Source organism: Prionailurus bengalensis, chromosome C1 (genome assembly GCF_016509475.1).
Source record: "Prionailurus bengalensis isolate Pbe53 chromosome C1, Fcat_Pben_1.1_paternal_pri, whole genome shotgun sequence".
Classification (NCBI taxonomy): domain Eukaryota; kingdom Metazoa; phylum Chordata; class Mammalia; order Carnivora; family Felidae; genus Prionailurus; species Prionailurus bengalensis.
The window spans coordinates 50082014-50098085 of record NC_057345.1 but is presented as its reverse complement, the minus strand read 5'-3'; the positions used below and the strand labels follow the sequence as shown (position 1 = coordinate 50098085).

The following is a 16072-nucleotide window of genomic DNA, read 5'->3' as shown; positions in this document are numbered from 1 at the left end:
GGCATGTTTCTTGAAGCACGTTTCAGAGTCTCTGCCTCCTGCCAATACTGGCAAGTTCTCAAAACTTTTAAGGAGGTAAAAACATTGTTTAGTGTTTACAAATCTTCAGTATTATAACAGATGCTTGTCAAATCAGTTGTATGTAAGTTGACCGATCTACCTCGTATTTGTATTGGCAACTAGCTTCCCGTCCACAAATAACAGGTCTCTAAATCTCTTAAATCAAATTTGAACTATTGTCAGACAAAAGGCCCTTAATATTTTCTTCTGCAGCCGTCCTGTTGCGTGCACAGAGAAGCAGCCATTACTGCGCTCCGTGAAAGCCAATGGCCTAACACTTGGCTGCCATTCAGGCCTAACAGGGGATTCTGGGATACGTCAGGAAAACCAAACCGAGAGGTAGTCTGATCCACGTTGCTGTCAATAAATCTTTCATAAGCAATAGGGATGCTAACTCTCCTAAGCAACCTTCTACCTGTCACGTTACCCACATAATCCTTCAGGTATTGAGACAACCAGCCACCGTGTGAGCTCAAGGATTTGCAGCAACGGCACAGGAACAAACGGTCAACAACGAAGGAGAACACATGTAATGGCAATCACTGGAGAGCCTGCGGCTCTTTCAATCTAAGGGAAACGTTTGTATCTCACACTGAGAACGATTCTTCTCGCCCCGACAGAGGTCACCGGTACTTCACCTCGACGTACCTGGTAAGGAAGCGCAAGCCACGGTGTGTGTCACCTGTTGGTACCCTCGTTTCTCTATGCTGGCCAATTAAAGCACTGGCGACAATTTATAAATGATTGACTTTTCTAAATATCAAAAAGATTAACCCCAAGATCTTAAAGGGTGCTCCCTGAAAGCACCTGTAGCACCCATCCTTTTTTTTTTTTTCCGCACCTTGCCTTTCCCTGTCAGAATCTCCACTTATGTACGCAAATACATTTCTTAAAAATTTAACTCTGCTTTTTCAATAGAGAGAACAAAGTAACAATGGGGTGAAAGGGGGATTAAGAAAAGGATACTTGTTCCTGTCTAGAGGTCATTGGAGAGGTGCTGCCTTTTCATTTTCACTACCCAGAACTGGCTAAAGCAACAGGCGCTTCTTACAATTAAGTACACATTCTCCAAAACCCAAATATTTGAAACACTTACAGATCACATCCTCTAAAATACTCATCTATCCCCTGCCAACAGAATGCAAATGATAATGTGACATGCTTGCAAAGTTAATTTCTCCAGTTTCTTATGTAAGGACAGATGGGTAACAAAAGTTCTTTCTAAAACATATATTGAGGAAAATAATAGAGAATAGGCTATCAGCTGACTTTAAAAAATAGCTCGCATTTTTAGAATTAAAAACATTCTGCAAAACAGTACAGTGTTGATCTTACAGGTAACACCTCTCTTCTTTGTGGGGAGAAAAACATGAATATATGAACCCCAAAAGAGCCTACTGGTAGGATTCCACAACCTTCTTTCTTTCATCTGGCTCAAGTAACTGCCATGAAGGTAAAATCCAGCAAGACCGATATGTACATATAAAAAGTCAACAAGTTACACAAGACCTGAGCTTTCACATAACACAATGAACCTTTTGTCTAAAATGAGGCAAAAGAAACAAAGTAAAAATGCATTCTTTTAGTCAGCCCTCAGTAGTTTTATCCTGAATGCTACTCTAGAATGGTATAACATACACAGGTAAAACATGCCTCGAAAACAGCCTTGAAACAATAAAGAATTTTATCACCAATCAAAGCAACTCACTCCATCAATGATCAATATCAATTTCTCAGCGCATTCATGCACTACCCAGGTTGGTTACTTTTAAGATTAACCTTACCATCAATTGCGTAAAGAGTTGGTTTGTTTTTCCTTCAGCTATCTTAGACAACAATGCGAATTCCTAAGTACAAAGCTACTAAAGTTTGCATATTAATGTGATTCTTTTTCCTTCATAAATGATCAGCAATTTGACAGTAATCTTACCACATCTTCTTAATACGCATGGGGTCCAAGAGGCCCCAGTAGGTTAAAAACACTCCCAGAAGATAAGCAACTAAAAATACTGCCTCACCACCAAACTCAGTGCTTTTCAACTAGATCACCTGCCATTCAAAATACCCCCTTTATGAGAAAGGTGTTATGAGGCTTCTCTCCCCCATCATCAAAAAACATGGTTTAAACATATCACAGAACTACCAACACCTCTGATAACACTACTCGCCAAGAGAACTGAACTTGGGGAGAATCCTCTCAAAGCTACGTTTTTCCACCTGAGTGAAGATGTCCCCTCAGACACCAGGGCTTCTGGCTATTCTGACTTTGGTTCACCTTTGCAACCACACCTGTCTCTACGTATGTGGCCTGCCACTTGGAGGGGGCCGGAATGGCCCGGCATATACAGAGGTCAGCAGAAAAGAAACACACGAGAAAGCAGAACAACGTCTCACCATTGCACTTACCTGCTGCATGCACAAAGTATGCCAAATATAAATCGAGTTCCTTAACAGAAACCCCTATGTGATGGGGCTGCACACAGAGCCCTGGATTCGAGCACTGTGGGGACTTTACAAGGCGCTCACCATCAGTACTTTCGAGCGGAATACCTTTAAATAAAATCACCATAACGAGGTCCAACCTCCAGACTTTATCTGCCTGGCGAAGGCAGTCAATTCTTCGCATCTTGCCTTTCTGGTCTGGGTTGGAAAGAACACAACATGGAGGCTTTTTCCCTGTAACTGTAAGAACAAAATCCTCTCGGTACTCGGGGCGGATATCTTTCCGTAACTTGGCCAGAAGTCGAGATGCCCACTTCTGCTTGACCTCTGGTTTTTCACTTAGCAACTCATCCTTCACGGCTCTCTCTTCTTCTTTTGACATACGCTTTTCATGTTTTTTGAAGTATTTTCGTTTTCGGGCCTGCAGGTTGAACCATGTGTAGGCGAAGGCTCGGACGTGGGGCAGAAGTGCTTCAATGAAAGGATGAAACTCATCCTAGAGAGATGAACAAAAACAAAAATATAACTACAATGGAGACAAAAGGAAACAACTTTTCTTCAGATAGTCATTTAAAAAAAAAAAAAAAAAAACAACAACAACAAAAAACATGCTTATTTCACTTGAAAGTCGACTCAAGCATTACCTTACCAAAATTATACAGAGGATGCCTATAGGGAGTCTGAGGGGGAAAAAAGAAAACTATCAGTATCATTTCTCACAATCTCGGCAAAAAAAATTGCTAAAAATCTTAAAATGTTTTGATATGTTCACCAAAGTGCACCAGGTTCTACTGCCAGGCTTAGGTCCCAAATCCTTTAGATAGTAAGTGAAGTTTATTGAAATGCTTATAACGATATATAATCTTAACCCTATTTCAAGAAAGGCATATCTAATTTTGCTCCAGCCTTGACCTCACTACTTGTAGTACAGCCAGGGCTCGGCCGCCAGATTGGCAAATCCTAAACATTTAGATGCCAGTCAATGTTTATGGAAGTCTAGGAGCAAAAAATCATCTCCACGATCAATGAAAACAAAGACTTTCCCTCTAAAAATATTGCCTGTAGACTCTAATCTGTTTCTCAGTCATTTTGGTAACATCTTAATTCCTTCTTAAGTATCACAGTTGCGTATGATTTTTTTAGTCAAAAACTTAGAAAAATTTGGCGTCTACAAAAGAAGAGATGAATTTGATATTCTTCAGGCTGAAATAAAAGATCTATTTCCAAGACATACTTGCTGATACTGTGGGAATGAAACAAAAAGGAAGAAAAGGGGGGAGAAAAACAAAGAAAAGCGTACATGCCAAATAGTAAATAGAATGCGTCATTGTGACAACAGGGTTGCAACTAAATACAGTTAATTTCGTGAAATGCCTTCAGGAATAATCGTCCCTAAAAAAAGAGAACCGTTATTTAATTTTTGAAAATAATATTTCAGGCTTTTTCTCACAAGGAAATAGAGAAGCTGGTACATTTAATGTTTACGAGACTCCAGGAAAACCCTCCACGGTTGCCTCTTAAAATGCAAGTAATTTGAAAATAAAATTCAATTTAAGATGTTCACATTTTTCTTACTGTCCTATGAAAATGTTTGATTCTTTTACTTGATGTTTTCTTAGGAAATATAAATACAAAATTAAAGAAAAATTAAACAGTAACCTCCACAAAGCTTTCTGAGTACATCTAACTTTTGATTAACCAACCCACACTGATCTTACATAACTTCTCTCCACCGCACAAACCCCCAAAAGATAAATTATTTACTTTCAAATGAATGAGGATAAGAAAACCAAAGAGATATCTGATGACTTTTTAAAGAAGGGTGTAGAACAGACAAATATTATAAAATGCATTCTTTTTCAGTTTGTAATATCCATCTAAATATATACTTTGGAGGTACAAGTAACTGTAATGTCCAAAATATTATTACTATAAATTATTAATTTTTTAAATGTTCAAATGTAAATGGAGAGGTTAAAATTGGAAAAATATTTTTCCAATTTTCCAAGACTGTTAAAACATTCTAAATTATAATCAATCATGTAAACACTAGACGACTATTTTTAAAGCAAGTACATAATAATGTAATACATAATAAATCATTTCACTAATTGACATTTATCTTTTTCTTCTATGAACCAATTCTAGGCTCTGCATTTCAAGTTTAGCTTTGAAAACTGCTTTTATTCAATAAAAATCCAAAAGAGAAGTCAGCTTTTATAACATATGTGCATTCTTTAAGTGGAGAGGAAACAGAGAAAAATACAAGAATTATATTATCCTTTATCCATAAACATTTTTAAATTTCTGATGTCTGAGAATCTTTCTCACTGCCATACTTTAAAAGGCAGAAATGGGGTGGGGGAGCATTTTTCAGGTCACGGTTTATAAGGTATACACCAAACCGCAAAGCATTTAAACATTACTAAATTCTGAGCTCATCCTTGAAATGCTCTAAAATACATAAAACTGGGGTTTGGAACAGTCCTTCACATTGGCTGATTTCCTTACATACACAGGACATGCTAGGGACCAAGGCTCTGTGGTATCATGCAAAGAACTCCTGGAGTCTGCCCTAACTACAAAGTGAGCTTTCACCAAAGGGAGGATTTCATTTTAAAATCTCAGCCCCATTTTATAAAGCAAAGCATAACTACACTCCAAACAATCCACATTTATGTTAAAATGTTATCTCACTTAAAAGGTTTATTAATGACAATAAACATTTTTAAAAAAAGCATTCTGATATGGCATTTAAATGTTGGAAGAGACTCCTACTAGTAAAGCTTCTCACAGAACTGTGAGCTGTGTTCATTCGTGTTCAAAAGGATTCTGCTTACCTGCCAACCAAATGCCTATCTATCTCATCATAAAAACCCTTAAACGAGGCCAACTATGTCAACTAATCATTAAGAATAATCTAAGTCCCCAATTTTGCATCAAAAGTATTTACGACTTATTACTCCCCAAAGGTTTCAAGAATGTGCCAATAAAAGTCCACAATATTTTGTATAACTTTACTCCCACGTACCATTAAAGTGCTAGTTATCTTTCTCACCTCACGATCAGAAATATTCTAGATCATCGAAAGTAAAGAATATCGTTAACTTGTAGGTAATGTCGAGGCACAGCATAAATTAATTTTGAAAAAAAAGTATGCCCTTATAAATCATGTTGCTGCACATACTGCCATACGCTATGTAATATTCCAAAATAGTCAAGAGAAAATAAAGAATGTTGTACATAGGTACTCAGTGAGAAAGTTAGAGGCCACCAATGAAAACAAACCTGAAAACCTGTTTCAAAAGCGGTATGACTTTGAATCAGCATCTTAAACGTTGATCTGTTTGTAAGTAAGCCAAGTTTAAGAACCACTGAGCGCTGATATTTCTGGAACTACTTTTTAAAGGTTCACCTATAAATTTCTACTGGGTTATATCATTCTATGGTCAGGTAAAGGATGGTTTTGATATGCTTGTATGGTTTAAAACAAGATGTCTGACATTTTCTTGATAAAGTTTTAAAAACTGCACACACATACATGGAGTTCATTCTTTCATTTAGAGTACTTTTATCACTGTGCTGACTGGACTTTCTTTAATGACCAATAAACTACCTAAGTTTGTCTTTCTAAAACTGGCTCTAGAGCTTTGTAGGTGTTCCAGCAAGTTGAATAAAACTGTAAATCAATTTTTTAAAGAAGACCTCAAAATCTATGGCTCTCATTCACTATTTAGTGTACCTTTGCTTCACAAACGGTTACACTAAGTGTTTCCTTCAGTGGTGTTTCCAGAAGAAGGCCTAGTGAATGTATCAATCACACTGCCAAATATGTTTAAAAAACAAAGCAAAACAAAACAAAACTTTCTTAATGTGATAATAGCTCATGAGCCAAGAGAATCCAGCTTTGTCAAATACCTGACTCTGCCCTGGGCCTGCACAGAGACACAGGTATTCTCACATATGCACCAACCCCAAATATAAATGTATCCTTCGAGAGCTCACTTGAGAAGAGGCTCATGGGTCTGCTCAGGTCATTCCCCACTCTTGCAGCACCCTGGTATTGTCTACACATTCTCTGGGTGGCAAACTTTGGCCAGCAAGAACTTGAGGCTTCGTACTCAGCGTTTTCACTGAAGTCATAACTCACTCAAATTCTCTGACACTTTGCATCTTATCCATATGCAATTGTGAACCTTGCCAGAAGTGGTTGGAAAAGTTTCCTTCCTAATTCCACCAGTTCCCAAAATAGGAACTTTGGAAGTTTGCTAGCGAAAAATAAAAAACTTTTACAATAACTACAAGCAACTGCTACCCATTACTAAGGCTAGGCCTAAATCCCAAACAGACCATTTCAACATAAAAGATGCATTTTTAAGAGTCTTCCGAGATCAAATAGCCGGTATGATTACTGTTCGATATTGGAATAAGAAAGGATGTCATACGAAAAATAAATCCAGAATCTAGAAAGGAAAAGAAAAAAATTATTGGCACTTTTTTAGCCTTTCATCAAGTATTCCGGTTAAACCGTTATCTCCTGCTAAATGAAAGCAGTAAGTGGTAGCAGGTTTTTTAAGGGAGTGGTAAATAAACATTTTATATGAAGCATACAACTTCACGTAGGTGATTAATGGTCAGATTGCAATGTACCAAAACAGTATGAAAGCTCACACTTTTTTTCCAAAAAAAAAAAAAAAAAATGTTTTTAGCGCAAAATCACTTTGACTTCATGCCTTTTACTCAAAGAAAATAAATAATATATTCAAAAGGGTCCAGATTTGGAGCCGTGAAGTAGCAATATTTTGCCTAGGGGTGGTGCAGACAAGAGAGGGATGAAAAGGGAGGGCATGGGAAGGAGGGGCGGGGGGCGAGAGAGACCCACGCTCCGAGTAGAGTCAGCAGAGTCGGAGGGGAAAAGTTGCCCCCGTCCTGCGCGCAGAGCTGCCCGAGTCGCGCGGTGGCGGGAGGCGGCGGGAGGGGGGTGAGGGGGTTGGGGGAGCCGCGTCCGGCCCGGGTTGCTGCTCGGGCTCGCGGCCCAGAGCCCAACTCCGCCCGGCGCTCCCCGGCCCGCGCGGCCCCGCGGCCTCCGCGGCTCGCCGCCCTGCGCAGCGTGGGCTCGTCCCGGCACCGAAACTTTCACTCGGGAAAGCGAGCGGGCGCCGAGCTGCGAGGACGCAGGCTCCACCCGGCCGGCGCTGGGGGACGCGCGTCCACGCAGCCCTGCTCCGCCGAGCTCAGGGGCCGGCTCGCCGCCGCCCGCCCGCCCGCGTCCGAGGGGCGCTGTCCCGGCCGGGGCCCCGGACGCCGGCCCGCGTCCCTCCCGCGGCCGGACCCCAAAGGCTGACAAACAATAAACAAAAGTAAGAGTTTGGAGAGGCTGCCGCGGCGCGGGCTCCGCGCGCGGGCCGTGGGCGCAGAGGCGCGAGTTCTCCCGCACCCGGGGGTTTCGGTTGCCCCGAGCGTGCGGGGCGTGCGGTGGGCTCCGTCGGCGGCCCCCTCCCCGGGCGCCGCGGAACTACAGAAACCGGCCTGCCGGCTGCAGAAACGCTGAGTCCAGATTTCAGCGTGTCATGGGCTGCAACCCCGCCGAAACACGTGCGGGGCGTCCGAAAACACCGCCGTTCCGCAGTCAATCGCCCCGATATTAATTAACGCATTAATAAGAGGGCGCCATTAGCCATGTGCCCACACAAATGGCCGTGCAAGAGGAATGCACCCGCATGGAAACAAAGTTACTTTCTTAAAGCTGTATTTCTCCCCCCCCCCCCCCACGAGCACACGCGCACATACACACAGAAACACGCGCAGACACGGGCACACACCAACACACATTCCCCGGGCCCGGCCGGCGCGACGGTCCCCGGCACCCCGTGCCCAGCCCCAGGTCTGCCCCCGCAACCCCGGCCCCCCGCCCCCCATCCCGCCGCATCCAAACAGCTGCTTACCTGGGTGAGACAGAGCGGAGAATACATAACTGCCGGGCGGTGGGGTGTGCGTGTGCGTCTGGGTGTGCGGTTTGGAGGTGTGCGTGAGTGCGGGTGAGAAAGGAGAAAGAGGGAGAGAGGAAGAGAGAGAGAGAGAAGGGGGGAGAAAAAAAATCAAGCCTGCTTCTTGCGTTCACATTTCCAACTCGGCTCAACTGCAGCCAGCCAGCCAGCGCGATTGCCGCTCCATGAGCTGAACTTTAACCCCGCCTAGAGTTTCCCTACACTCCACTATACATGTCTACTGTACGCGGGCGTTAAAGGCATAGCGCACCCTTTCCCGCTCCCGCGCCCGCCCGGCCGGGTGCCCGCGAGCTGCCCGCGCGCCCGCCTCCGCCTCCGCTCTGCACCGCACCGCACAGCCGCCGCCCGCTCGCGCCGCCGCCGGTGGGGGGGGGGGGGGGGGAGGGCGTGGGGGAGGGGGCGGCTGCGGCGCCGCGCGGCCAGCCGGGTCCCGAGCCTCCGCGGCCGCTCGCGCTCGCTCGCTCGCTCCCTCTCTCGCTCCCTCGCTCGCAGGCTCTCTCGCTCCCTCTGCCCCCCCCCGCCCCCGCTTCCCCGCTCAGCGCATTACTGGGTAACGCAGTGAGGAGCAGTTACAGTCTGTACTCCCGGGCAGCTATAGGCTGCCACAGGATGTGCTTAAGCAAACAAAACTACTTTTCCTCATCCCCATCCCCCAAGCCCCGCCGCAGACCTTCGCGGACCTCGGTGGAGGACTTGGACAACTTTGCCAGGTTGCCCTGCGCTCCCGGTTCACTGTGTGGGCACGTAGAGAACCGAGGAGAAGGCCGGGGGGGGGGGGGGCAAATTTGCATGTATGCAAATTTTTTAAAAAATCAGACCTCCTAGGTAACTTTTTTTTTTTTTCCCCTCTGAAATGCGGTACGGCTCAAAGCATTGTAATCTCTCCAACGAAGCTTTCTGTGGGAATAGATCGTCGGCAGAGGTAATTATGCACAAAATCCTGCAAACTTTGTGCAGCTTCAGTCCTGTGGCATTCAGAAGCGGGGGTGGTGGGGAATAATTTCACACAGAAGAGTCACCGGATTTGGGGGGTGGGGGGGAGCTGTCTGGAGAAAAAGAGGCGGAGATTAATGAGCGTTCTCCCTCCCAGGACTGTGAAACTGGTGGGTCTGAACACAGACGCCATAGAAAAAGTTCTATCACGTTCAGAAACAACAGTGGTTTAGCTGTGACATCTTTTTCTCTTTAGGAGAAAAAAAAAAAAAGGAAAGGGATGTCCCCTAAGGGAAGGGAGATATTCTGGTCCACAAACGCGTGCCCAGAACTGGACACAGGCTATCATTACCGTTCCTGTTCCTGGGACACCTCTGGAAGGGTGCCTTTTAAGAATCCCCTCTTTTTCCCTCCCCCAGGTAATCGTTCTTAAAATGGAAAAGAGCTTCCTGCAATTATTCTAGGTTTGCTAAAGTATTGTTTTGGCAGAAAAGGGGGGTGGTTTTTAGGGTTTGGCAAGTTGCCAATAAGCCTGCTTTTCCAGTTTTTTTAACCTCATATTTTCTCTCCAGGCTTTCCTCCCTCATGGAAAAAAAAAAGAAAAAAGAAAAAAAAATACCTCTTCCTCCTGCCCCCCATCCCATCTCTTCCTCCTCCTCTTCCTAACTCTACTTTGCAGCCTGCTGCATTTGCGAATCCTTCTCAAAATTCCAAAAGGAAAGATCAAGTTGAAAGACACTGGCACACAGACAGAGGAATCTGCACCTTGGTAGAGGTTAAATAGCGAGAGAGCCTCGGAAAAGAGGACAGTCCTGTAGGAACCCCCACTCTGCAGGTGGGGATGAAGTGATGTGCTAAGGCCACGCTCATTCAGACTACACCACCCACCTCCACGCCCCCCCCCCTTTTTTAAAGTTAGGTGCAAGAAACATGCTACTGGAGAAAACAAAATATAATCCTCTAAAATATTCTGCATCTGTCTAAAATTATTTTATGCTTGTTCTCCGATTACTTTATTGCTAAAATAATTTCTGAATGCTTCAGATCATTTTCACACACCCTGCTCCTAAATATCCTTGAAAATCTGTCAAATTATTTATTAAGGGGTGAGGGAAAATAATGACTTAAATCTTTAGTGAGAGAGTCCCATTTTCCCCAATTAAACAACTGCTTTTCCTTGGTTCCTCTTGGATTTCAGGAGAAGAGAAATGTCCTAAAAGCTAAGCCGAGTTACAGAGACAACCTTCCTGGCCACGGAAACCTTTGCTGGGATCTATAACTTCAACTCGCTCCAAGTTTCCTCGATAGAAGTTTCTGGCTGACGGTCCCAACATGTAACTGAGGCACAGTGAGAAGTTATTGTTCCGTGTGTACTCTTGGGAAGCTCTCTTCCAGAGCAGATTAAAATCTTTCTTTTGGTGTATTAAAAGATATACTTCACATCTGCCTCTTTCCAAAACCAGAAAGATTCTTAGTTTTAACTGAATCTCAAGAAAAAGAAAAGGATTTTTTTTAAAAAAAGGACTGGCACATCGCCCTGGTTTTTTAAAAATAGGGAAAAGTAATTTAATGCTGATATTTCTAGTTTAAAAACTTCTTTTGTTGCAGCAGTGAATGTGCCCGCGATTTCCAGCTTTCTGCGGTTAGCAATATTATCTTAAGTAACTTTTGGCGCCCTTCGTAAGACTTTTGGATATGGGACGATTGTTTGCGCCCTCTAGGCAAGGGCTGGATCCAAGTTCAGCACCAAAGCCCTTCACATCCGCTCCTGCTTTCTCTCCTATCTCCGCCAGCTCCCGCTCCCTCCCCCGCGGGATGGGGGGGGGGGGGGAGGCGGGGAAACACTACAAAGCACAGTTCCAACTACAGCCTTTGGAAACAAGACTGAGAAAAATACAGTAGAAGAGTTACAGTTACAGAAAGGCTTCTGGTAACTTTCTCTCCAACAGGCATAAATTTAAACACACACACAAAGAAACAGATGTTCCTCAAAGGGCAGTCTGGGGGTAAAAAACATTTCCAACTCTCTCCCCTCTTCCCAAGTTGCAAAAGTAAATCCTTGTCCAGAGTTCACAAAGATACTACGACACTTGAGAGAGAGCAGGGATGGAGGGGGGAGAGAAGAAAGAAAGGATAGTAGAGAAAACAGTGTAGGAAACAGGTGAAGTACAAAAACTAGTTTACTGCAATCATATAAATGACCCATTGTTAGGAAGGATAAACCCCTTATTGGAAATAACCGCTCCAATCATTTATTTTGCAAGTGCTAGGAGGCTGCCTTGAAATGGGATTGTCTTTGCGCAAAGGAGGCTCCTGTCATGCTCTCTGCTATCCATATTCTTCCTGGCACAGAGCCCAGCCTTGCATTTACTGTGTTTTATTTGCAGAAATGTTACCTTGCCAGCTTTAGTGAAATCCTCTTAGATATATAAATTACGTCAATAAGGTTTCACTTATATGTACATCTCAAATACCTCTCATTTCGGAGGTTACTTGATAGGAAGATCTTATTAATATGATTTAGATTTTAATGCCCAAAGCAGTGAAGATAAAATTGGGGTACATAAGTGACACTGCCATTAACTCTGTAGTTCTTATCAAGACCAACTTTATCACTAGCATTTTCCAATATTTTTCTTCTCTAGTTTTTCGACCCACTGGTCACTTGCGTGCAGATTTTTCTTAGATGCGTATAATACTAAATTGGATAATGTCAGTGAACTGAGCATCCAAGTGGATTTTAACGTCAGGTTTCCAAACCAGATTTGATTAGAAGGCCTAAAGCCTTGGGAAATAGCTCGATGGGAATTTAATCCAAAGATGGGAAAGAGCCCATACTATTTTCCATTCATTTCCCAACAGAATTAGGTGTCTACAATGCTCAGTGGGAAGGAAGAGATGGATGTATTTTAGTCAGAGGCTGCCAGTTACTGCCTCCAAGACAAGCTGCAAGTTACTGCAGTTGGTTTCCACTGGATTGGTATCAAAGACTTGTCCAAGAGGCCAGACTCCAATGAAGAGTTAGCAAGTCAGCAATCTTCCACACACACCCTCCACAGGGGTTGTTGTGGTAACAAGAACAAATGTGAACTTGGCTAGTTCTAATAGCCTATTTGCCACTGACCATATATTTAAATAGCAGAATTCAAGAAAAGTGGAGAAAGAAACAGTCCTTCTCCCCCTCTTCCTTTCAAATGTATAAAACAGCTGTCAGTCCACCTGTGACACATCCTCTCCCCCCCTTAAAACTGTTGTTTCCAGTTCAAGAAGAGAGGCTTGCCTCTTCCTTCAAAGTATTTGAAAAGCCAAAGCTTCTCAGATAACCAGACGGAGAAGTGTTGTAATGCTGAGTATTCAGTACACTACTTCCCAAAGCTCAATACAGTCCTGTAGTTCAAGTTTCTAAGCTACACATATTTTAAAAGCTGAACCTCCCCCTTCACAACAGTTAACAACTTCCCTGAATTTAAAAATAATTATTAATGCAAAGTTAGTATTTCTCTGGCAGAATTTTTCTAACTTTTTTCCAAAAGGCAATTAAGAAAGCATTACAATTCATGCAAAAATCCCCCAATCCGTTTTTTTTCCCCCCTTTAAACTCAAAAACTCTTTCCTATTGTGCTTGCTAAATCCGGAAGACCTTGTAGCTTTGACAGCTTGAACCACACCATCCCCTTCAGAGCCGCAGAGAACTTCAGATCTTTTCTGCCCCGCCCCCTCTGGCTACTGAGAACCATTCATTGTACACCCAAGCTTCCTTATGATTGGCTGAAGCTTTTGTCAATCTCCCGTGTTGTCCCATTGATTAGAGGATCGAATCGTCAATTATTCGCCGGGTCCAGACATTTCTTTTCGAGTTAGGTTGACTGCTGAGGCCAGACGTCTTTTTACAGAACAGAGCACGTAACAGGATTTTTTTCCCCCTTTCTGGAACCGAGCAAGCGCTAGGAGGAAAAAAATCTGTCAAGCTCAGCATTTTTTTCAAATCTCGGAGAAAAAAAAAAAAAAAAAAAGAAGGAACCCCGATCTGTGATGTACATAGCACAAAAAAAAAAAAAAGCCATCCACAAAGCTACATCTTTAAAACAAAACCATCACAATAGACATTCACCCAGCAATCACTTAAAAGCATACGCAAGCTAGAGAAATTTTAAAGTCTTAGCCATTAAACAAAATCATTCTACCATTATTGTTGTTTATAAAACACACATCGTATAAACGCAAAATAGAAAGTTTAAGATGTGCCACGTACCATTGCAATGTAAAAAGAGTACGTGAGAAACTTTAAAATGTTCAGACGAATTGCTTCATTTGTTGTCCCCCTTTTTTTTGCATTAAAAAAAATCTAAATAAACTTGGAACCGTTGAAAACCCGGAAGAGATTTTTTTTAAAGCTGTGGGCCAATTGCAGGCTTCTTGGAGATTTTTTTTTTTTTTTTAACTCCAAATCAGAAGGCTTTTGCAATTGCAATGCGCGCTCTCTGCCTCTCTCACTGTCTCTCTCTCCTCTTTTGATAGCGATCCAACCCGGGCTGGCTGGTTCTCAGATTCTCTCTGGTTTTGCCTTGTGTGCTTTGGATTGTACGAGACTTTGCAGAAGTTGCAATCGATTCGCAGTCCCTCTCTCCTCTCCCTACCCCCTTGTTTATTTCCGCAATCGCTGCAATTTGCATAGTAACCACGCACGAGGCGCCGGCAGCCGCCAGCGGAGGGGGCCGGGAGGGGGCAGGGAAAAGGCCTTGCCCCCTTCTCCCCTCCTCCCGTCTCTCTCCCCGCCAGTCTCCTCCTCCCCCACGGTGCGTGGCCAATAGGAGCCCCGGCATTCAGCGCAAGCTCCGGTCGGGACACCGTTCGGAAGAAAAGCTCCTGTGTTACTAGGCCCTGCTCGCAGGATCGTGTTTTTGGCGCTGTGGAAGTTCCCCTGATTGCGGACCTCGCAGCCGGTACTAGGGATCTACGAGGATACAATACAATTGCCTGCGGTTGTGCGGGTTTTGCACGTTTTAATCAAGCCTGCACACCTGCTTTCTCGGTTTCTTTTTCCGAAGCCTCTCGTGAGTTATTAGGCTAGTTCATGATGGTTAGTGAGAGATTTAACCTTTATTTGCACTGGTGTAGACCAAGAGTTAAAGATCCTCTTTGGTGCATTAAATCACGAGAGTGCAAAATGTCACAGAGAACTTGCAGTGAAATAAAGCTTCTACTCTAGGTTCCTAAAGGAAAAGACTGGCTCTGTTCTCTGCAGATGACTGAACATAAAATTGCTAGGGGGGCTCCCTTAAGAATAAATTTGTTCATTTAAAGGAGGAGATGCAGTGAAATTCTAGTTGAATTGCCAAGCATCCACTTCGTCAATATCCTTACAAAACCTGGATTCCACAAAGTTGGACGCCCCCCTCCGCCTCCTATCGCACTGAGAGAAGGGCTCTGTTTAGACATTTGAAATGGGGGGAAGGGGAAGGAGACTGTTAAAGTAGTTATGGAACATTCAGTCCTTCATCTCACTGATTCATCTTATTTCATTAACCCAGACTCTTTAAGACCATTTCAATGTCAATCTTTCATGCGTTTGTTTCAAACAACAGACTAGCCACTGGTGCAGTGCTGGTGCCCGGAAGACAACTCTAAAGGAAGGGAGTGTCCCTTTAAATGGAAAGCATCACCACCAGGCTACTGCGTTTGTTTGCTTTGCGTCAGTTAAGTAGCTTTGGACGTTTTGCTGAATAACTGAGTTACAGGAAAATGTGTGCTTAGCTCACTTGATAAAAATGATCCAATGAGAAGTCCAGAGGAATAGGAAGCCACCTGGCACTTGTCTGATTTTCTTAACTGTCCTTGGTGAAGGTACCTATTAATTAATAACAGGACCTTGCACAGCTAAATTAGAGGTTAGAGAAACCGCCTATTTCGTTTTGAGCCACATGTTTGGCTTCAGGCTTGCACTGTACTACTAGCTAACTGATGCAGCATTACTGAGAGGTATGGTTGTGTGGCCACTCCTGGTGTGAGACAAGCTTTGCTGTGCTGGCCTGCCCCTTATAGTTTCTGATACTCTCTTGCTCCAGAAAGTCTGTGGCATTTAATCCTGGCCCCTTCTGCTCAGCGTCGTTTTCAACTTGGCATACTACTTTCACTCTAGAAATACATTTGATGGGATGCAGTGGCTTCAAAAAACAATTAACCAAAAACCTTCTAGGCCTAGTACAGCTGGGGCTAGGCTGTGTAACCTTGAGATAGTTATATAACACCTATAAAATGGAACATCAATCCATCGTGAGAGTGGGGGATTGTTTTTTCAGGAGCTGAGAGCCTTTCGAATGCACAAGAGGGATCAGTTTGTACTGCATTGCTCTGGAGATGCCATGGTCTGCATAACTTTCAAGGCTAAGCAGCCAGGCCTTGTCAGTAGGTGGTAACTGAGTTTTGTGTGCATGTCTGTAGTTCATTAACTCCGCTTAATGTGGTAGGTTAGTACTGTTTCCAAAGTGACCTTTTATATCTCCATCTAGTCAACAACAACATAGTATAGCTTTAGAGTTGAACTTAGGTATTAATGTGAGTCTTATGTGACTCCAGACAAATTATTTAACCTCTTTAAGCTTTTTATTCCTCATCTGGAAAACAGGAGC

The 16072-nt window shown here is 43.5% G+C and overlaps 1 protein-coding gene and 1 long non-coding RNA gene across 12 annotated transcripts in view; one reads left to right on the top strand and one right to left on the bottom strand.

Moving 5' to 3' along the window:
• Positions 1 to 13819, bottom strand: part of NFIA (nuclear factor I A) — a 376639-nt gene extending 362820 nt beyond the window's left edge. For 2 of the 11 annotated variants that reach the window (XM_043575126.1, XM_043575130.1), the window contains exons 1-2: positions 13696 to 13819; positions 2467 to 2998 (exon numbers count right to left, since the gene is read on the bottom strand). In XM_043575126.1, the coding sequence (XP_043431061.1) occupies positions 2467 to 2998; positions 13696 to 13698 (535 nt within the window). In that variant the 5' untranslated portion in view covers positions 13699 to 13819. Of the gene's footprint in view, positions 1 to 2466; positions 2999 to 8447; positions 8883 to 13695 lie in introns of those variants that run through there. The other 9 variants (XM_043575123.1, XM_043575128.1, XM_043575127.1 and 6 more) reach the window with 6 other exon arrangements.
• LOC122480576 lies at positions 8994 to 10883 on the top strand. Its single transcript, XR_006296599.1, has 3 exons — positions 8994 to 9220; positions 9382 to 9432; positions 10642 to 10883. It is a non-coding gene; the product is annotated as an uncharacterized LOC122480576 (long non-coding RNA).
• Positions 13820 to 16072: the final 2253 nt, after the last annotated feature.